The sequence below is a fragment of the Dendropsophus ebraccatus genome, chromosome 11, assembly GCF_027789765.1.
Source record: "Dendropsophus ebraccatus isolate aDenEbr1 chromosome 11, aDenEbr1.pat, whole genome shotgun sequence".
Taxonomy (NCBI): domain Eukaryota; kingdom Metazoa; phylum Chordata; class Amphibia; order Anura; family Hylidae; genus Dendropsophus; species Dendropsophus ebraccatus.
Window position 1 is genome coordinate 87,809,151 of NC_091464.1, and position 23,801 is coordinate 87,832,951.

Consider the following 23,801-nt stretch of genomic DNA (forward strand, 5'->3'; position numbering starts at 1 on the left):
TGTTCTGGCATTGCTATTGATTTAGGTTAACTCCCTATTCATTGTCTGGGAAGATTTCTTCCAGCAGATATACAGTTAACACCTTGCCTTGGATAATGACTGACAGCCTAGCCCTCCTGTGCAATCTCTTGTTTCTTTGCTCCAATCGTCTCTGAGACCGGGACCTGCTTTCACATAAAGCTCAGTCATTTCCCAGGCTTTATGCCTTCTGTAGGTTTACACTTGTACCTGTCTCTGGCTTTCTATTCCTGTGTATCCTGAACTCCTGTTATACCTGACTTCGTCTTGCTTCTGACTATTCTTTGGCTCTGTGATTCTGGTTCTGGCCTATTTTTGCACAGCTATCCGCTATTGTGTTTTGTCTGTCTTTGTTACCAACTTCTGTCTTGTCTTACGTGTCTCCCTATTTCAGTTCACCATGTTGTCTGCCATTGTTTAGGGTGGTCTAGTGGCAAGTAGGCAGGGACAGCGGGAGTGGGACAGTGTTAGGGCTTCACCTGTCTGTCTGTGTTCCCTTTGTGTGCCTTGAACTGTCGCTTTAAAAAATTTATTTGCTTGAAAATAGACTGAACATAGTCACTGCTAGGCTACATTTGATTCATTGAAATAAATGTAAGCACATTGCTTGTAATCCAAATCCACTCTTTAACCAAAGCAAATTTTCCCATAAGAAATCATAGAAATGCAGACAATTGGTTCCACCCCCCCAAAATTATGATTTATTATTCTGAATAACATGTAAAACAAATGAAACAAACATTCAGAAACAGCAGAATCTGTGATATTATAAGTTACTGTACAGTAATGGAGAGGATGGGAAACACAAGGACTGGCAGAGACTGCAGGGAGCAGGAAGGAATGAGCAGGACAGATGTGGGCACATACATGCAGCACTCTCTGTCCGGGGAGAGAGGGGTTACAGCTATGGAGAGATTACCTCCACAGTCATGTCCCCTGATGTAAGCCCCAGCCTGAAGTGGATCTGCTAAGATTTGGAAGGTGAGGGAGACTTCCTGGGTCAGAGTACAGTGCTGTAGACCCCGCTATGCAGACCATGCCCCTCCCCCACTCCCCCTTCCACCCAGTACAGGGGAGCTCTTAAACCAAAGCAATGCTCTTAAACCAAGTCACAATTTTGAAAAACTGCGAGCTCTTAAACCAAAACGTTCTTAAACCAAGTTACTCTTAAACCAAGGTACCACTGTATATTTTAAAAAAAACGATGTATTTCCAAGCTTCTGTGTCATACAAGTCCCGGACAGCGCTCTACACATTGCTCAGCATTACTATTTTATTGTATAGTTCCTCCACACACTATATTATTATTGGCTAATAAAAAATAACTAGGAGGCATTAAAATCAATGCAGAACGTGTGGCTTTATAGAAAGTATTTCCAGATACAATTCCCAACTAAGAAATGATTTCTATTAAATACGTTCTCCCTGACTGTGCAAACAGGTACGGGCCAGACCTACAAATAATCAAAGCGACCTATATATAAGCTGATAGTAAAACCTGGGACTGGCACATTTTGTAGTTGGCCTGTCGGATGCATTGATGGAATACAATTCCCAACATGACTTGCCAGCCAAATTTTAAAGGGTCACAAAGACCAAATGTAATATGACTTTTATATTTAAAAAAAAAAAATGCCATTTCTTCCCAGGTGTATGTATATATGGATACATACACAGCTTTTATAATGAGGATCACTATTGCCAATGCAACCAGCGTCTTATAAAGCCAAATGGTTAATATCAGAGCATTACTTGTTACACCTGACGGCCAATGTATATGCCATACATCCCAAGCTCACACATGGCTGTTCTATTTAGTCACGTTTAGTGGGTCCCTGCAGCTCAATACAAATGTATTACATATAATAGAACAGTCACCTAAATAATAGACTTTTCATTTATTTAGTTAATGTAAGCCAGACTTAAGTTTCTTTACCTGCTCCGATAACTTTGTCTATGGATATACATGTAGAGTCCAGCTCCTTGGCGAATTCATGTACCGCTTGGTTAGGATCTTCATAGGTATGTGGATCTACGTAGGTCCTGAGTCCAGGAAACTTTACTGTTAGGGAAGAGAAGATGACATGATGGGAATGATATGAATTAATTCACCTGCAATTCCTTCAAGTTCTGAGCATTTCTTATATGGATAAAATTCATTGTACAAGGTGCAATATGTACATCGGCATACAGAACAGAACGGCCGGTGTTCGTGAAGTTCATTAGTAGGCGGATAAATGTAATTTCCTTAGTATTGGGATGCGGGTACATTTGGGTGCACCCACATTCCAATTACCCATAGCCAACAAGGTAAAGTGCGTCTGGAGCCGCACTTTACCCTGTCTCCTCTGTCAGTGTTGTGCGGCCGCTATTGAATGAATATACACAAAACTGACAAGTCATTTTTTTCTGAGGCCGCAAGGAATCCCGACTTAAATGTATACAGAGTATATACTCTCTGTCCATGATTCCATTGAGCTAAATGTGATCTGCAATTTAATTAAATAACGGTCGTGGTTGCAAAAATATCTATGTAGTGTGAACTTAGCCTAATACCGCACACGAGGCAGGGGGAGGGCAGTAACGCTCTCTGTCCTGTCAGCACACTCTGCGTGGTGATTGACAGGCAAGGAGGCTAGTTAGCGGCCACATCATGAACTACCTGCACCACTTGACACGCTCCCCTTCCCACTGGCACTACCTGCACCACTTGACACCCTCCCCTTCCCACTGGCACTACCTGCACCACTTGACACCCTCCCCTTCCCACTGGCACTACCTGCACCACTTGACACCCTCCCCTTCCCACTGGCACTACCTGCACCACTTGACCCCCTCCCCTTCCCACTGGCACTACCTGCACCACTTGACCCTCTCCCCTTCTTACTGGCACTACCTCCACCACTTGACACCCTCCCCTTCCCACTGGAACTACCTGCACCACTTGACACCTTTCCCTTCCCACTGGCACTACCTGCACCACTTGACCCCCTCCCCTTCCCACTGGCACTACCTGCACCACTTGACCCCCTCCCCTTCCCACTGGCACTACCTGCACCACTTGACCCCCTCCCCTTCCCACTGGCACTACCTGCACCACTTGACCCCCTCCCCTTCCCACTGGCACTACCTGCACCACTTGACCCCCTCCCCTTCCCACTGGCACTACCTGCACCACTTGACCCCCTCCCCTTCCCACTGGCACTATCTGCACCACTTGAACCCCTCCCCTTCCCACTGGCACTACCTGCACCACTTGACCCCCTCCCCTTCCCACTGGCATTACCTGCACCACTTGACCCCCTCCCCTTCCCACTGGCACTATCTGCACCACTTGACCCCCTCCCCTTCCCACTGGCACTACCTGCACCACTTGACCCCCTCCCCTTCCCACTGGCACTACCTGCACCACTTGACCCCCTCCCCTTCCCACTGGCACTACCTGCACCACTTGACCCCTTCCCACTGGCACTACCTGAACCACTTGACACCCTCTTGTTCACAGTCATTCCCTTACTTACTATATAGAACATTTTACTTGAAGGGATTTTTTTCTAATGTTTTTAAACAGAGGTATTAGCTACCTCCAATCAGGGCATGGTCCTGTAGTTTAGTTTTTTTTTTTTCTTTCCTCCTTCCAGCTTCCTATTATTTATTTTAAAGAGGAAATCGAAGTTTATAGCGGAGCAGCGCCTTCTGTTTAACACATAAATAATGGCACGTTGGTTTCTCCTAATACTCAGCAAGTTTAATTAATTTTCATATAACAAATGGTCCTGGCTGTTTTACGGAAATACGCTTTAATTCAGCAGAAGGGTTTAGGGATTGCTGAGCTGGATTTGTAACGTGTTAAACGACAAATTCATTTTCGGGCTACGACTATCCACAGACAGGTTAAAGAGAAGGAGAAGGAAATAGCTGCTTTTCCTATAGAGACTGGGTCATTTTGTTTGCGGGGGACTCGGCATAAACAGGGCTCTTTGTTAAGAGTGAGGGTGTTATGCTGAAACGCCTAGAAACGCTGATGAATTGTTCCATTGTATAAAAGGTGCTATAACTCGCTGCCTGTAAAAACAATACAATTAACAAACACAATTAAGGCCAATGTAAACATCGCCTCTGGCGAAACCATAAACTGCCTGGTAATGATCATTCAGAGCTTTGAGCCCGCAGCTCTAACTCCCCAGATGGTGAACAACATCCATTTAAACATTTGTCCTTCACTTGCAATAGGAACTTTCTTTATGCTTATGTAAACTATATAGAGTAATAAAGCGCAAAAAGTAATGATAACTCAGGACTGCAGAACTCTAATTGTAATTCTTTCTTTTTTTAAAATATATATGCGGCCATAGAGAGCTTGTTGTACTTCTGTATGACGTCTATCGGTTTTCAGGGGTCATACTACAAATTCTACTGGACGTAAATAGGCCAATATAATACTTAAGTGTATAATAAATAGAGTTCCAGGAGGTCTGTCCTATAAAAAAAAAGTTAAGACAAGATAAAACAATACAAAACAAGATAAAACAATAAATTAATATTCAAGATTGTGTTTCCCGTGTACCCGTTTTTAAGGTTTTGTGTGTACATGTTTTTGTTTTTTTTAGCACTAGATAACAAAATGGAGCTTAACCCTACAATAAGTCTCCTATACTGCACACACAGAGAAAAAAGGGATTCTGCTACGCTCAGTCTCGATAGTAGTACATAGGTAACCATTTAATTGTTAGCGTGTTGCAAAGTGACATGGTGGCACCCTTATGATGAAGCAGTGACACCTATCTTTGACAGGAGTCCATGCTGTTTGCCTACTTTCTGTGACACTAAAATAAAATAAGAGTGTCATGGAAACAGGGCCACTGTACTTTCTCCTTTTATGTCCGCTGCTAGCCTGAATGACTCAATTATGTTTACATAAAGCCTGCTATGGATGTCATACAATGGAAACCATCACCCACATGCTTCCAGTGTATACCACTGGTATACTTATTTCACTGTTTGTCAATGTATGGAATAGTGCAACAGACCATGCTATACCCTATAACCCCCATGAGATATGATGCGGACACGGTTCAAGGGTAAATACCCGTCCGGGCTGATGGATTGCCTGCTCAGCAATGATTGCAGCAATCTCCCACCCCAGTCACTGCCTGACTAAATAGGCAATCCATCAGCCAAGTTGTGATGTTGTCGGAGAAGGGGATCCAGGGGCCGAACAGGAGTCCTGAAGCAGTAAGGCAGCGCTGTGGTGGCACGGGGACAGGTAAGTAGCACTAGCTTTTTATTTTCCTCTCTGCCCCTGCCTGCTGGAAATTTTTCATTTTCCCCAGAATCTAAATTGGTATAGTCTAAAGGAAAGAAGGGAAAGAGGGGGACATGATTGAAACATTTCAATCTGTTAAAGGGCTAAATAAGTATACGACGGAGAAATGGAAAACTAAATACAAGAACAAGGGGACACAGAGGTTAGTTTGGTGAAAAATCAGAAGCAACATGAGAAAATATTACTTTACTGAAAGAGTATTTGACGCATAGAACAAACTTCCAGCAGATGTGGTAGGAAAATCTACAGTAACTGAATTTAAACATGGCAAAAGTTTTGATTGGTCCGAGTCTGAGTGTTCAGTGTTAGTCTATGCACGGAGCTGGTTGGGATAAAAAAAAAGATATATATATATATATATATATATATATATATATATATATTTATATATATATATATATATATATATATATATATATATCCTTATATTATGATGGCAATAGTAATATTAACATGTCACAGTAGAAAAAGTTTAAACAATTCCCTTAAACTGGTTCACTGAAAATCCAGCAAAATAACAAAAAAAAAAAGAAAGAAAGAAAGAAAGAAAGAAAGAAAAAGCAGGACTCTTCCAAGCGCTCTATTTACTGTAGAAGGCTTACTAGTTAATGTTCCAGAAATATTTCCTATCATAATATAATGGGGTAAAGCTTTCGCTGTAACACTGTGGTTTTTGCGCTCTTGCCAGTAGAAAGCTTGATGAGGAAATGATAACTGTGTGTCAAATGAAAGGCAGCGAATGATTACATTAAATGTACCATACAAAAGATCACAAAAAAACAGTTGGCCCGATATGGTGCCCCCCGACACCCACCTTCTTTTGGAGTTTACACTGCAGAAAATAAGCTTAGGCATTGTGCTGGAGATTTCTTTGAGCCTTTGGAGACTGGGTGAAACAGGGATACAATGGCCGTAATCTCTTCGCACCAATAATTAGGGGCAGCACATGTCGTAAATGGGTTCTGTCATGAATAACAGATAATAAACACATGCACATGTGTTAAGCCCCTCTGTTCTACAGCTCATTCTGTGCAAACACAATCATTTTCCCTCTCGTTCGACCAGCGTGATCCGCCCTGGGGCTAACCAAATGTAAGAGGTGCTAGTCAGACAGGGGCGGCTCAGGAGGTGAAACACTTCTCCGGGCCTTTGAAGGGAAGTCATGGGATTTTCAATATTGCGGCAGCCTGCAGCTCCGGTCGTGATTTTTCATTCAGTGAAACGTATGGGAAAAAAGCCCCGGTTGTTTTAGAAAGATGGCTTGTCTTAGCTGCATTTATTGACTTTGCGCCGGTCCGACTGACATAATTCACCAAATGTAAATAAACTGGGAATGGCACGGTTACACATCTGACAGTATTAATATTAGTAAATGAGATCCAAGGATGAAAGGTCCTGACAGCGGTGACATAGAAGGAAGACAAATAGAGATGTGTCCATGGAGGCCTGCGAGTCAAACCAGTCATGTAAATTTCAATTGGAATTTAGAGTATAGGAGCTTAAAATAAAGCTAGTTTGTTTCTATATTTAGGATAGATCAAAAATTTTTAAATGCTTTCAAATTAATGTGGACACCAAGCTTGAACCTTTGGGGACACACCAGGTGGACTTCTGTGTGTGACTTCTGAAATAGACTATAGGGTATCTGTACAAACACACACTCAATGTCATTTAGGGTTTATCCTCGGTACGCAGGGTCGCTTCTGTCATGAGGCGGAATGAGTATTGCACCTCAGGTGGCTGTCCAATAGAGGGTGGCATAATCTTCTCCGTCACTGACGTTTTAAGTTTAACTTACCAAAAATGACAGCGGCCAGGGACCCTCTCAGTCCCTGGGCAGCAGCTTATCTCTCCCAACAACCCACCGCCTACGCCCACCACCGCCCCCACTACCGCAGGACTTGGTCTGTGACATCACCCGGAAGTCTTCCAGCTGATTGGGTGTATGTGTGCTATGGCTGTCTGCTGTGGTGCTACTCTCTTGTCACCCGCGTCCTCCAGCGCTTTGCTGAGTATAGTGCCAGGGGTGGGTGGGGGTCATGCTGGGGGGATGCCGTGGCATTTGGGTGGGCGGTTAGCGATTAAATTGTCATGGAGGGTGCTGAGTGAAAGATCGACAAGGGCAGGTTGATAGGTGGCACCATTTCATATTCTTTCATAATCTTATTCATATTCTTTTTCTGTACACGGCTATGGGAGCGGCCATCTTGCCGCTGCTTTTAGCAGTCTTGGGGATATTTGCCCAATCATCCAATCACTAGTTACAATAGTGCTTTTCTTCAGTTATAGGATGAGTGGGAATTTTCTGTGTGTCAAGATGGGGACCAGCGGGGACTGGGCACCATAGGAACAATAATGGCCAAAAATGGACAGGTAAGTACTGCTTCTTATTTTATACTTCTTATTTTATGCTCAAAAGAAGGGGTCAGTGTATGTACAGTAAGCAGTAACCAAATAGGTGGTCCCTTTCACCATAAAATGAAAACATGTGGAAGCTGTCCACATATAACACAATTAGTCAAAGCTGTCCTTTATTCAGAACAACATTTAGCAATGTCGCCAAATGATCAAGACAGGTATTGTAATTTACACATATACACACAAAGGAGCAGACACCTAGATTATAGGGCATTGCTCTAATCAGTACCACCCAACGTGTTTCTATCACAATCATGTAGTGTCATCAGGGGAGACTAGGTAGCAATGGAACTGATAGAGTGATGTCATACATCACTGTATCGGGTCCATTGCTAGCTGGTGTTATAACTATTGGACAGCCTTGACTAATTGTGGTATACGTGGACAAGTTCAACATGTTTTCATACCATGGTGAAAGGAATCACATGTTTGGTGTATTTTATAATGAAGAAACAAAATTATTGTATTGTGTTCGTATTGAGCCTCTTCCACTTTATTGTAAAAACTTTTATGCCCTTAAGAAAACTTTTTGCACTGGACAACCTCCTCACAGTGAAAATGTTTAGAAGTTCTAAATGACCTCAAAAAAGAAATATCTGTTTTTTTTTATCAGCAGGTAATCTGCAGATACATTAAAGCCCGATCCACCTGCCACATTTACAATGTCTTATGATGTATGTTCCTGCTCCTTAAGGACCTTACCGGCGCTTATCTCAAGATCATCTCCCTTTCATACAGGTGGCTCTATCATTAGCAGACGTGATGTGTCCGGATAATTAATGCACCGACTCTGGTGTGAACAGATCCTGAATAACTACTTTCTTTATCAGGGGAATGAGGATTTGAGGAGCTCTGATGTTATAGACGGCATTAATTAGCTGCATATCTGAAATATTCAACAGCACCAGTCTGCCGGCCTTCCTTGAAGGGTGAACTTTGCATCCTTGACTAATAATATATCTTTGAGAAAAAAAAAAAGTATTTATATTAAAAGAAGACATCTGGGAATTCAATACTGATTGACAATTTAGCATTTAAATGATATGGAAAAAGCTTGCAAGTAAATTATTTAGGAAGTATGGAACTTACTGACCTAGATGGACTTCTGTGTTGTTTTAAACCTATCAATCATCTCACTTCCTTATTCTGCTATTTCCTAATTTCACTGGGGACTTGATGTCCTATGTCTTCTGCCCAATGTATAAAACTGGGAAAAGCCAATAAAGTCATGTAACAAAAGTTGCCTCGGTAAGGGGGAAATACTTGTTAAAGGGGTTGTCTGCTTTTTGAAGGTTCCCCTAATGATTAGTTAATAAAGGGATCCAGTTGGTATAAAACTCTCATCAAAATCATCAGCTATGTTATGACAGATTGTGTCCCACTACGTACTAACAATGGCCTTTCTTTAGTGAACGCTAAACCACGGTGGTTCTTGTAAAACTACAGACGAAATCAATGATCATGAACATTAACGGTCATTGTTTGAGCTTATCTGTATGTTGTGTGAACATAGCCTCAGGGCCCTTATACACAGGTCGATTATTGGTAGGCAGAAGAGCGCATTGGCAATATTCAGCCAGAGTTATAGGGCCATGGATCTTTTTTTTTTTTAAGGCAGAAACACAATGGAAAGTATCAGAGTGTTAATTCACCTCTCCCTGTGCCTCTTCAGCCCCAGATCGCAACTCTGGGACCCCTGCCGAGCTCCGGGATCCTGGTGCTGCACATGTTATGACCCTGCTGATGGACTGCCCACTCAGCCAGTCAGTGGGATAGGACAGCGCTTTAGTCACACACTGCAGAAGTTTTATGGGATTTTGTGTTTTAGCATCTGTTCACACACTTGACGTCAACTGTTTGCCTAGTTCAGTCCACTAGTTATAATTGCTGATATGGACTTATGCACAGTCATCGTCGATTATGTCCGAGATTATAATGATACAAATATGTGTATTTTTAAAGTGGATTTATATACATGAGAGAGTTATTTATGGTATAGCATATTATGTTTTTGGAGGGTAAGGGTTAACCCCTGTTTGATCCTCCCCATGATGATGTAAGCAGTGGTGGTTCCACCCTTAAATTCTTTTTTCTTTTCTTTATATATATGTGCCTTTGTGTTATTATGGTATTAGACACTTGATAAAGAGACCGGACCGGTCTCGAAACGCGTTGTGTCGCTGGCATAATTCTTTTAATAAATTTTATGATATTTTATATCACTATTACCTCTTTGACCGGTGCCTGTTTTACCTGCCTTGGAGTGGAGGAGGATACTGTTAGTCACTTATTGGCTGAGCGACCAGTCCATCAGCTAGGACAGGCATTTCTCCAGTGAGGTCATCACAACTCAGGGAAAAATGGTCCCGAGGCCGTTCCCGCCGCTCATCACAGGCATGGGCTATTGGTTATTACATTCCCCTTTGTCAGCTGCCTGTTTTTGAAAATGTCTGGACTTTTTCTTTAAATCATTGTAAATGGGAATGTGCAGGTGACTATGACCATGGTAAAGGACTGCATGACTGATCCAGTCATTTCACAATTGATGAAACAATTTCCAATCTAGATGGAGTGGGTAAGGGCCAGGGGCAGTGGGAAGCTGCTGGGGGGTGATCGTCAGATCGTCCGTGCAGTCCATAGGAGACATTGGCGGTCTGCTGCCGCTGCTCCCATGGCACGGTGCAATGGCAAGAGATCGTTGTCAGGCTGATTATTGCATGATATCAGCAAAATACGGACAATGGCAATTTTACATTCTTTATCACACAGCCCAAATAAAAATTTGTAACTATAATTGCTGAAAAATTTCTCCAAGCTCTCAAGACCAATCGACAATAGAACGCGATATTACAAAGCGTGTCAAGAGGCCATCAACATGCTGAAGAGGATGTCAGGGGAAAGAGAACAAGCTGGGAGGCCGTATGTTGTTTAGATACTTGACATTAAACTTGTGCATGCATGAAATAATAATTGTTGGCATGCAATGCGCCGAATGAGATCAACAGTCTTAACATAAGTATCTTCTCATTTACAGTCAGTCACTGTTACCATTTCGACGCTATGTGAGTTTGACTTTGGAGACTCATGGCAACAATTCCTTTTTTTTCAAAATTCCAAATATATTTTCAAGAAAAGCAAAGTCGGTGGCGCCCAATAAAAATAAATCACCTACTTGCAGTAATCTACGACTGTTTGTTACTATGGAAAACCATCATTTGTTTCTTTTACCCTAATCTGTTTCTAGCACGGAACGCCTACAGAAGTTCTTATTTAATGTATAAGAGCAACTTACACTTAGTTCCCAGTTACAGGTGTTAAAAAACTTGCTTTCGTAAAGGGCTTTGATGCAGAAACACCTTATCAAACACGAGTAGTTACACAAGTGTGGAAACACTTCTTTTATGAGATTTTCAAATTTGATAAAGCGATGCTTAGAAAGCAGTTCTTGTGCCAAAGACTTTTATAACCAGAAGATGGTGTGGATTTAAGCTTTCACAGTAGAAAAAATAGGAATTTTTTGACTTATTGTGTGATATGCAGTCATTTAGCCCTACAAAGGCAGCCAGGAAACTATTAAATTATACAAGCACCTCTAATTCTTACAGTCAAAATAATACTTATTTATCTTAGGATAAAAACGACAATTCAGAAGTGACATAATCATGTAACATGTCAGTGGTACTTTATAAAACCCGGTGAATGACTGTGTGATCCAGTCTGTTATTACGCAGCAAAAACAATATAAAAAAAAAATCTGTACATGGCCTAAAATTATTTATGGACACCAAAAGGCTTGTAGCTAGAAGCAGCTTAGGTATGGATAGGAGCGTCAACCTTAGAGTATTCAGTTGGAGTTTCCCAGTTTATGTAGCACAATATTATAGCCGTCCTAGATACACTAAAACCAAATATAGAACAGCACTCTGATGTAAATGTTGCAGGGCTTGATGGACCACCAGTATCAAAGATTCCTAAGAAATATAACATGCCAAAAATAGCCAGAAGCAAATTAATAATAATAATAATAATAATAATAATAATAATACATTTAAAAAGTATTCAGCTATTAATTTATTGCAACGTTACAGCTCCTTTACAGCTCTGAACAAGATGTGCGTGGGTCTCACATCTATCCCCGAATGGCAGATGTTAGGGAGGATAAGGATTGGGCTCCTTGGATTTTAATTGACCCATCCTTTTGTTCACATAGCCATGAACTGCTGCCAGTGGACCTTTGCTTGCTCAGCCAAGTATATATGTGTACTCTTGTTAGCCAAACACATTTTTAACTAAGAGTTATCTAATATGTGTGGCCTGCTTTGGAGTTGACAGCTGCCTTTCTGTGCCCTAACATGACCAAGAGAGCTGTATTGGTCATCTATCATGAGCCGAGTACCCCGCCGAGACCCAAACAGGCATGGGCATAATAATAACATTTTGACAAGTCACAATGCTTGGGTGCTTAGTCCCTTGATTAAGCTAGGAGAGACTCAGTTAAACACATATTTCCCCTTCCTTTTCTTCATAGAAAGAGACAGGGTCTGTAGAAGTCTTTACAGCCTACCTACTGCAGCAAGGAGCGAGGCAGAGAGAGTGCTTCATCCCACATATTGGAGATATCAACACCCTATCCCTACTGGTCGAAACTTTTAAAATGTCCTTATAACATGTAATTTGTTTTATAACATTGATCATCTGAAAGCCAATCAGCTTACAATAAGTTGGTCAAGAAAATGGACCAAAAAAATGGTCTAGGCTTGGAAGCTCACAATTAAAGTTATTAAAAACCATTCCATTAACCATCTTTAGATAAGTGAAACATAAAGAGCATGTATAAAGTAACATAGAGGACAGAATGTGATGACATCATCTGGTAATCGGGACTTTTCTGCCTTCCCTGCAAAATAATCAGTAAGATGTTTTACACATCCAGCTGTATCAGCCTCCTGGTGTCATTTACTCATTCACTAGAGACACAATTTATCCGCGTTTTATGGCTGTTTATGGCCGTCACAAAATCTTCAGCTTCTTCAGCATAATTTGAAAGCAATTTCCGTCAATGAATTGGTACCGAATGGTTACCGAACAGGCGAAAGTCTGCCACTGCTCTCCAATAAAATGGCAGCAGCATTAAATCGACAGCGTTTCATTACACATGAAAAGCCATTTGTTTGTCAATTACAGATAGTGGCATGTAAGCACTGAATGGAGTACACTGGTTAGGCAAATTGATGAACAAAGTCATATACAAGGAGTGAGAGAGCAGGGAGACGTCCTGCATTGGGTTACAGTGGTGCCACCAAAGGCCCTTTGAATGGGTCACCATTCGTGCCGCCCTATAACTATCATTGTCTGCCACCCTTCTCCTGTTGATATAGAACTATGAGCGACCAATAGCAATAGATTAGGTGAGCTTATAAATGATAAATTATGTTTTCCCGTTCGTTGGCTGATCGCTTCCCCTTTTAAGGGTCAATTTTCATCCTATGAATACTCATTGGCCCAATCATTAGCCAGGGTTGACGGGCCTTGACGTCAATCTATCAGCTGCAATTCATGTTCCAAACTGCTGATACTACTGTGCTGTTAGGTCAAGGAGACACATAGTACCTTTCATATATCCATTGGTGCTTCCATAACATAGAAAAAAAAATAATTTACAGTATTTTCATCTTGAAAGTGTCAAAAAGGCATCCCTAAGTCCCTGCTGCAAGGTGGGATACCTCCTTGCTCCATTTCCATCTCTATCGCAGCTTTGGGCTCAGCTTCCAGCCGACTGTCAATCAAGCGGAGACAGGGTTGGGAGGGGGATCAAGGAGACATTCCATCTTGCAGCATTTCAGGAGCTTGGCAACACCTTTTTGACTTTGTGCAAGCAGAAATAAAAACATAGTTTTATGTTCTGGAAGTACAGACAGATATATGGAAGGTACCACGTATCTTCTTGTCCAAACAGCTATCTAAGGGCCGTATAACACGGGACGATTATCATTCGAAAAATTGTTAGATTGTTCGGATGTAAACTAAAATCGTTTCGTGTAATAGCAGGCAACGATTAAACAACCAACGAGAAATCGTTGATCGTTTGATGGAATCTGGACCTATTTTCATTGTTGATCGTTCGCAACTCATTTGAACATCATTCGTGTAATAACACGTCGTTCCCTGGTCTATCAGCCAGGAAAGGACGAGCGCAAGAACAACCATTAGTAACAATCATTGTCCTGTGTAATAGAGTGAATCATTTAAGATCATTTATCATAGTGGTCGTTTGGGAACGTTTATCGTTAATCAGGGAAAATCATCCCATGTAATATCAGCCTAAGGGTGCCTTCACACACACACCGGATCCGCAGCAGATTTGACTAAATGAATGAACACAGCATTAAATCCGCACTGTAAAATCCGCTGCGGATCCGGTGTGTGTGAAAGCACCCTAAGAGTGTTAGCATTTTGTTCCAGCACAAATCACTCCTTTGATGATGGCTCCACTTCCCTGAAAATGCTTCTGCCCTTATCATGTGATTTTCTAGCTTTTTCTGACTTTTTATGTAAAGACTTGTTTTATTCATTTTTATTATTGTTTTTTTTTTTTTTTGGGGTGGAGGTGGGGTGGGGGGGTTGGGTGTTTAAAAGTAAATTACCAGTGTTCCTGAGAGCTTTAGTCTAGAGTTACAAAATATTTAAGTTACATTGGTCGTCCCAGAACAAATTAACATTTTAACTCGAGAGGGAACACTGTATATTCTACAGCTGGGCCAACTGAAACTTTAACCTGATGAATCAACTACAAAGCCGAGTCCTGATTTAATGTAGTGATATCGATAAACTGCTAAATGCAATCGGTGGACGCCCAGATGAAGATAACGCTTCAGAGGGAAACTACGTAAAACTCATTCGAAATAGTAATAGATTAAATCATCGTGGATTTAAACTTACTAGATTGTCAATGACAGTATGATCCAACAAAACATATATATATATATATATATATATATATATATATATATACACATATTCAACTTATAATTTATAGGATGAGGTATAAAGCTAGGTTCACACTATGTAAAAACAACGGCTGTATTTCATAATAACTGAGAATAATAATTGAGAAACAGCCGTAGTTTGCAACAATGTTGTTTGCGACAACAACGGCGGTTGTTATGAAATGCGGTCGTTGTTTTTACATTGTGGGAACCTAGCCTAATGGTGTATCCATAACACAAAACAGTTAATATTTTCATATACTGTATAATGCACTACTCCTTTAGTTTAGCAAGCACTACCAAGCGAGTTCTAATAGTGATAGTGGGTTATAATGTTCTAGTACTAACACATGAATAATAATAATAATAATAATAATAATAATAATAATAATAATAACATACCTAATAATAATAATAATAATAATAATAATAATAATAATAATAATAATAATAATAATAATAATAATAATAATATACCCTTAACCCTTTATTGGAAATTCTATCCTTTAAACACCAACATAGAATTAATTCAAGTGTTGTTTATAAACTTTGTAATGCTCCTAATATTAAGCGTATGGCACAGCACTGCAGTAAGTGAAGTTACCAATAGGTGTCATATGTTGTATAGTGTAAGCCTAGAGTGCTATGTTGGTTCACAAGCCTGTTTGTATGCGGCATCGAGCTACAGCAAAGGGAATACAAATGTGAGTACATTGTTCCCAACATAATCACCGTTAAATGGAACTTATAAATCACATTACTTACAGTGACCATTTCCAAAGTGAAGTCTTTTTTCATCGGGACTGTGCACTGATTTATTGTATCCACAGAACCTACAAGAGCAAACACAAACATTCATTTCCTCAATGATGCAGGAAAACATATTTACCTTGTGATAAGATAGCAAACGTATTGTTCAGGGACCGGCTCTGCTGTGTAAGTGGCAGCGGGTCATTAAGTGGCAGGGGAGGCCTATTAAGAGCTGGATAAGCAATGGCCAAAAACTGCAAAGTTTATTACTTTTACTGTTCTTTACCTTCTACATGCACAAAAAAGGCAAAAGATTGAGTACGGGGAAAAGCTACTGTAATTCTATTCACCTATACTGGGAATAAGGACATAAAACAATGAAGTAATCACAGTTATAATATTTATGAGTCTACACTTATTTATGACATCTATATTTATTGTTACTTTTTATCATTTACGGAACTTTCTCTACAGTTATTCCCCGGTGGTAAAAGTTGCTAGTGATACGAGAAAGTTATTTTAAAGTTACGATATGACAGTAGTTTTACAATTTTAGTTACGTTTTAATTAAAAAAAAAAGTTTTAAAAAGGCTCCAAAAGCATCCTTTGGCACCCCAGTCTTCCTTCTGTGGATGTCATATAACCCCTGCAGAGGTTACAGGTCGTTTCCCTGGCATCACTGCTCAGTGTTGGCAGTAGTACGACCCATGACCTCTGATGCCGCTGAGTGGTTGTGGTGGTCAAGTGATGTTATTGTTGTTATTTTAATGCATATTAGGCCTTTTAAAACTTTTTTAAAACATGGATAACCTTATTGATCTTGTGTGTTGCCCTAGAGCAGGGATGAGGAACCTTCGGCCATCCAGCTGTTGCAAAACATCAATTTGCTTTATGCTTGGACAGCCAAAGCCTTATCTTCAGTTGTCGAGACATGATGGGAATTGTAGTTTTGGAGCTGGAGGGTGAAGGTTTACCATCCCAGCTCTAAAGTTTTAGAGTTTTCCAGAACTAAGCCACCCCTGGGTCTCCTGAAGACCAAAATGAAGCCATTCGCTTGGTACAACATCCAACGGTACAGCGCTGCCAGTTGACTCTTGGTTCTAATAACTACTGGTCCAATATTGATAACATTTTATTCACATTTCACATGTTCATATAGATACATCACTACTTAATATAGTTCTTACTAGGCTTAATAGACTACAGGTTATGGCTACTGAACTGATCAATAACAATAAATAATAATAATTTATAACATAATAATAATAATAATAATAATAATAATAATAATAATAATAATAATAATAATAATAATAATAATAATAATTGTATAGCACCAACAGATTCCGCAGTGCAAACATTGTGCATACTATCCCTCTCTGGTCAGGCTGCTGAGTATGGCAAAAAGGCAAGTAATGTATATATACCCTTCCGTATAAAATAAATATATTGCTCTTCACTTCATAGACGCTAGGCTCCACCCACTATCTAAGGGAAAGCTGAAAATCAGAGAGAAAAACTAGTGGAAAATACCATATACACATTATATAATGGCCAGGAATAGTACTCATCAAATTTAATTGAAAAATGAACAACCATTTATACTATGTGATAGAGTCATAACCTGCTTATTAGTTCTCCGAATACAAGGTGTGTTTTGGCTCCGCGACACTTATATTTGCGGACACGTTAGAATCCAACAAATACAATCCATACAGTACAGTTAGAATACCTCCATAATAGTTCACTCCGCAGAGCCTGTGTGGCCGTACATGGAGACTGGAGAGGAGTATCAATCCTATGCTGCCCAGGCTTCATGCACACGGCTCTCCTATACGTGTGAGGCTTTTGACTGACTGACCACAGGAGAAATACAGCTGAACACATTAATTCATCAACTCCTCCATAGGTCCCAGCAGAAATAAACAGCAATATATCAGGCAGCAAGAGTCAGATTGCTAAGTTTGCTCCCTATAATCGGGGCTATGTAGTTTAATTCGCAGGTCAGTTACCTGGGGATCTAACACTTGTGACTTTAAACACATTCAGCTGTAAAGTGCGAGGATGCAAGACTACAATATTACTGGCAGAGACACTTTGGGGAAGCTGGTTGTTACCATTGAGGTCAATCTGCATAGATGGCTCCCCGTTATGTATCCAGCATGCCGAGATGGGATGAGTTATGATGATCTCATATGTTCTCCCTATCTAAGTCTATGCGCCAGCCTCTTGGGAAAAGACCAAGAAAATCAAGCGCATAAAATTTATATCAGGCAATCCAAAACCCAAAATAGCAATTCAGGTAACTACTCTTAGAAAGTATACATCAAAGAGCGAAAGACCTTCAAATCTAAACTGTAGCATTAATCTACAGGAAAAACACGTGTGCATTGAGCTTGACAAATTTGAAGTATGAGATCTTGAACATTTTAATAGAAACACAGGGGAAACGTCAGCTCCATGTGGCTATGAAATCTAATCCTACAGGGCTTGAAAAGCCACTTGCATAGCGTAGTTTACACATAATCAGCCGGTACGGCCCAGGGTTCTCATAAGTGCCTAAGATGTCACACCTGGCTTTAATAGAAATAACATTGCGCATGAGATAGTAAACTTAATCAGCCATACACAGGTCAAATCTCAGGCAATCTTATTTAATAAGGTGTGAAATACAGCTAGAGAAAACAGCAAACAGCTCGCAAAGTACCAGGAAAACACGACATGATTATGTTAACAGGAAAAACTAATGACAAAAAGGTGGGAAATAAAACAAATCAACAACGGTATTTTATTGTTTCTATTGTTTTCTCGTTTATGGCGTGCTACCAGCTCTGTATACAGCTTATGTTACTGGAGAAAATGAGTACGTGACTTTGTTACGTCTATCCCAGTGATCTCCAACCAATGGCTCTCCTGTTGTTGTATAACAACTACTCCCTATACGCCCTGAAAGCCAATGGCTGTCAAGACATAATGGGAGTTGTAGTTTTTAAATAACAAGAAAGCCACAGGTCAGATATCAATAGTCAACCTGATATTTTAGGGTTATTCTGTCCAAGATATTAGGCTTGTGCAATATGGCTATAATGGAAGTCTGTACAACGATAGCGTTGCATCATGTTTTAAGAAAAGTTTTTATTATTTTTTTTTTATTTATTTAATTTTTTATTTATTTATTTGTAAAGCGCACACAGATTCTGCAGCAATTCACCTAACTGTATGTTTTTCCCAATCTCCGAAGAAGAGATCCAGTTGCAACCTTGACATAAAATGTATAGCTTATGAATTAATCCAAAATGTGTACGAGCTTAAAGGGACTGTTTAAAAAATGAGTCACTAGTGCTACCAGGCGGTAGGGAAAGCTATAGGGAAGGCTATATATACACACAATGGTATGTTGGGCTGTATAGTTAGAGGTATAACCAGTAGGGAGAGGGAGACCTCACTTATAAAAAGATAATGATAAAATAGAACAGGTACAAACATGCTGGATAGCCTGAAGCATTAAACCAGGAAAGTCAGAAAAGCCTTCAGGATCTTAAGGTTGTATTACAAGGCCTGATATTGAGCACTTGCTTGCCCCTCATTCCCCGCTTGCTTTCTCTGCTATTATGTGAATAGACAGTGAGCGGGAAGGGCCACCGGGAGCAGGGGGAGGGGCTGAAGAACAAATGCCGGCAGCAGACCTTGCTGACTTCAATGGGCAGCCCAGATTATCTAAGGATCATCCAGCCTGCCCATTGTAGTCAGCGAGGCTGCTGCCGGCATTCCTATCGCACAAAGTGACAAGCAGCATACTGTCGCTGACATGATCTGGCCTTGTTGAAAGACCATGATCAGCAGACATTGTGCATGTTGGCTGATGATGATCTCTTAACATGTTCTATTACACCAAACGATTATCGTCTGGAACAGTCAGTAATTGGCCAAGTATGGACGAAAACCATTTGGGTTAATAGGGCCTTAAATCTTTATACTCTGGAGGAATAAAGGGAAAAGGGGACATAATCAAAACCGGTAAATATGGTTATGGACTAAATAAGGTTGAATTGTTAATAAAAATAAAAAGAACAAGAGGACACAGTCAGAGGTTGTGTTTAGAGAAAGGTCAGAAACAACACAAGTAGTAGTAGATGCTTGGAACAAACTTCCAGCAGATGTGGTTGATAAATCCACAGTAACTGAATGTAAACCTGTTTGGGATAAACATATATCTGTCTTAAGATAATAATAAGGGGAATACTAAAAAGGCAGACTAGATGGACCGGGGGTGGTGGTGGTGGGGTTTTGCCATCAATCTTCTATGTTCTGGAAGTAAGGGCGCTTTATAAATATATAAATTATTTAATAATAATATTTCTATAGTAAAGAGTTGATCCAATGATACAAATATGTTTGTTTATTTATTTATTGTTATTTATAATGGGAAAAGGGGGGTGATTCAAACTTTTATTAGGGGAGGGGAAACACAATTTTTTTTTTCCTTCAGTATACTTTAACTTTTAGTTCCCCTGTGGGACTTTTAGTATCACTGCAGTGATCTCCCATAGAGATCACTGCAGTATACTTAATACAGCAATGATAGATTAGATCATTGCTGTATTACTCTGGTCTGCTGCAGACCAGACACATTAATTGCCGAGCCGGGATCAGCGTCAGTGTGATGCTAAGCCCTGGCCCGTTAAGGAGGAGGGATCTCCCCTCTGCGATCGCATCACGGGGGGAGATCCCCCCACTAGACACCAGGGAAAGAGGGACATAATACATCTAAATGCAGCTGTCAGTTTTGACAGCTGCATCTAAATGAATAATTAGTGGGTGGGGCGATTGGACCACGCCCACTAATAGCCGCGGTCTAAGGCTACAGATAGCACTCGGGATTGCGGCGGATCAGAGCGACCCCTCTCTTAACCCACCTCCTGCATCAGGACGTACAGTTAAAAAGTTAAGAACGGTATTAACTATAGAGGATTTATTGTATATTTTTTAAAACTTTACTATTTAGTTATTTATTTTTGCTATAAAATAGCAAGTCTAAACTTACAACAATAACCAAAGTTTAGTAATCAGTTTCATAAGTGTCACCCCTAATAAAATATACCTGTTGGCATCAGATGGTTGCTTTAGCATTTCCATGCCTCAGAAGAGCATGGCAGAAGAGAGTAATGTTGAACAACCAATCTAACCTATAGAGACATTAACGTTCTATGTTGTTGGCCACTGCATACTGATTGACACTTTTGAATTCGTTTCTTTGTAAATTATCACTTGGATAGAACATGCTGACATGTGAATATTCTAGTTTATTAACCTAATCTACCCTGCGCCGAATACCAGCAACACCCATAGATTACATGCAGTAAAGATTAATAGCAACACTCAGCCAGATAGTGTGTATCCTCTTTACTGTGATGACTCTAGCGTCCGTATATTTGCACAGATGAAAACGTTAGGAAGAAGAGAGAGAACTCACCTTCCAATAAGGACGTAAACAACCACGGTGAGCAGGATAATGACTATCGCCGCCGAGATGCCAATCATCACCACTTGGCTATTCTCGCTGGAGATGGAGAAAGCTGGAAGAGTGAAAGAATATCAGAAAAGTGTTAGCTCATCAGAAATTACACATGACTGATCCCTCTGCACATGGACTAAAAGCATGGAAATCCTGTTAGTAGCATTACAAGCTGCGACATTCAATAATACAAACATTCCTTCCAACGCGCCCTCCTATGTGTCCTATTAAAATACATTGCCTCCACCTCTGTGGTTGGTCAGTCCGTAAGAAGGGATTAAATACAATGCGGCCTGGTTTTTTACTCTCTCTTAGGGTTGATTCACACTACGGAATCCGTGCAGATAAGTTTCGGTGGATGCCGTCGCTCGCACCCATTCGCGGCGCGCATATCCGCATGTGCCATAGACACCATTCTATGGCTGGGCTGATACACGTTCCATGAATCGAAACGTCAGTTCTTTCGGCAGAATGCGGAATTCACCTGCCCATAGAATGGTGTCTATGGCAGGGCTGAGATGCATGTGGTCGTGAGCGGGTATGAGCGATGGAATCCGCTGGTACTTCTCGTACAAAGTACGAAGTAATTCCTTAAAGAGGACCTGTCACCCCCCGTGCCGGGGTGAAAGGCTCCCGACCCCCTGTTAGATCCCCCTATACTCACGTGATCCCGCTTCCTGAGCCGGTCGGGTCACGGAGATATCAGCGCCCGAAGCCCGGCGCGTGCGCTGAGAGATGAGTCCGATGCCCATAGAGAATGACGGAGCATCGGACTCCCCATTCATTCTATATGGGCATCTGACTCTGCGGTCAGGGCGCACGCCGGGCTTCGGGCGCTGATATCTTCGTGACCCAACCGGCTCAGGAAGCGGGATCCGGCGGGATCACGTGAGTATAGGGGGATCTAACAGAGGGTCGGGAGCCTGTCACCCCGGCACGGGGGTGACAGGTGTCCTTTAAGGCAAATGTACCATCAGGTACATCTCTTTCTTTTTTTCTTTCACATTAGCGGGTTGGTGCCCATACTGATTGTGTGGCACTACCAATGTGATTATACAATCAGGAGCAAGGCAATGGCTGTAATACATAGCTGCAGCCCAATTGTAATGGCAGAAATAATTATTAGAATTAAATTGGGGTCGATTACACTTACCAATGGACTGACAGAATCTATTAGTGACTGTATTCAGTCCAATTTATGAATATACAGTGGTGCCTTGGATTACGAGCATAATTCGTTCCGGGACCGTGCTTGTAATCAAAATCATCTCTTATACCTAAGCAAATTTTCCCATTAGAAATCACTAATTTGTAGAAAAATAATGATTTTTTTTATTTTGAATAACACATAGAACACATAAAACAAACAATGAGAAACAGCAGAATGTGATATATAAGTTACTGTACAGTATAGCAATCAGCATGTGGTATATAATGTATAGTAAGTGCATAAACCTAAAGAAACAGCAGCAGTTTGTAGATACAGGATGGAACCACAGATCCCCATAATGCAGTAGCGTAGTACAACAGGCTAGAATAGAGAAGCAGGGCTGCTGTCAGAGGTCTGTGTGGTCACATGACAGCAATGGGGAAGGGGTGTGTGTTCAGCATGGACCAATCAGGAAGTGAGAATCACACAGCTGTGCAGGAGGACAGTGACAGAACATAAGTGTAAGTGCAGGAACATTTTAGCAGGAATGGAGAGGATGGAAAACACTGATAGAGTCTGCAGGGAGCATAAGGGAATAAGCAGGGCAGATGTGGGCACATAATGCAGCGCTCTCTGTCTGGGGAGAGAGGGGTTACAGCCATGAAGAGATTACCTCCACAGTTCTGTCCCCTGATGTGAGCCCCAGCCTGGAGTGGGTTTGCTATGATTTGGTTTTCAAAGAATTCTATTAATTTTCCAATATTTAAACAGAGCCCAACATAGGCCATCAGAAAACAAAGGCCTACAACGGCCAACACCAAAGTACTTGGAAGCATGATACAAAAAATATAACTAAGAAACTCCCACAATCTGCTATGATTTGGAAGGTGGGTCAGAGTACAATGCAGTAGACCCCGCTATACAGACCATGCCCCTCCTCCACCCCACCCAGTACAGGGAGCTCTTAAACTAAAGCATGCTCTTAAACCAAGTCACAATTTTGAAAAACTGTGAGCTCTTCTTGCAAAACGCTCTTAATCAAAGTTACTCATAACCCAAGGTACCACTGTATATATGTTAACTTTGCAGGACTCAATGGCTTTGTCTGCAACACTATTGAGTCTTGCAGAATTAATGTTTATGTTTGAAAAAATGGACTGAACACAGGCGCTAATTGACTAGTCCTCAAAACCTTATGTGAACATAACCTAATATCCCTCACCTTAGCTGCCTCCAATATATAATCCCATGTAAGAGGCACCCCACCTGTCTTCTTAGCCTCCTCCTATATACAGACCTAAGTAAATAGCACCTTCCTTGTCACCTTCCTTATCAGCCTCCTCTTACTTGCAGTCCCATGTAAATAGCCTCAATCCTATGCTGTACCATTGGTCCCTCTGCTCAAGAACATAGACACTGCTTCTGTCTCCAGCCTTAATATACTGCTCTTACTTCCTGTTTCAGCAGTGCGCTGTAATCGGGAAGCCCCACCCCTTCCTGTGACATCATATCCATAGAAGTGGCCCAAGAACCCAAATAAACCTCTAAGAACTCAATCAATATGTCAAATTCAATTATATATATATATATATATATATATATATATATATGTATATATATATATTTTTTTTATTTTTT

The 23,801-nt window shown here is 40.9% G+C and overlaps 1 protein-coding gene across 3 annotated transcripts in view; it reads right to left on the bottom strand.

Moving 5' to 3' along the window:
* The window catches only part of EPHA3 (EPH receptor A3), a 316,733-nt gene that overhangs the window by 41,801 nt on the left and 251,131 nt on the right, over positions 1 to 23,801 (bottom strand). For all 3 annotated transcript variants that reach the window (XM_069945772.1, XM_069945771.1, XM_069945773.1), the window contains exons 8-10: positions 20,972 to 21,074; positions 15,514 to 15,581; positions 1,955 to 2,080 (exon numbers count right to left, since the gene is read on the bottom strand). In XM_069945772.1, the coding sequence (XP_069801873.1) occupies positions 1,955 to 2,080; positions 15,514 to 15,581; positions 20,972 to 21,074 (297 nt within the window). The remainder of the gene's footprint in view (positions 1 to 1,954; positions 2,081 to 15,513; positions 15,582 to 20,971; positions 21,075 to 23,801) is intronic.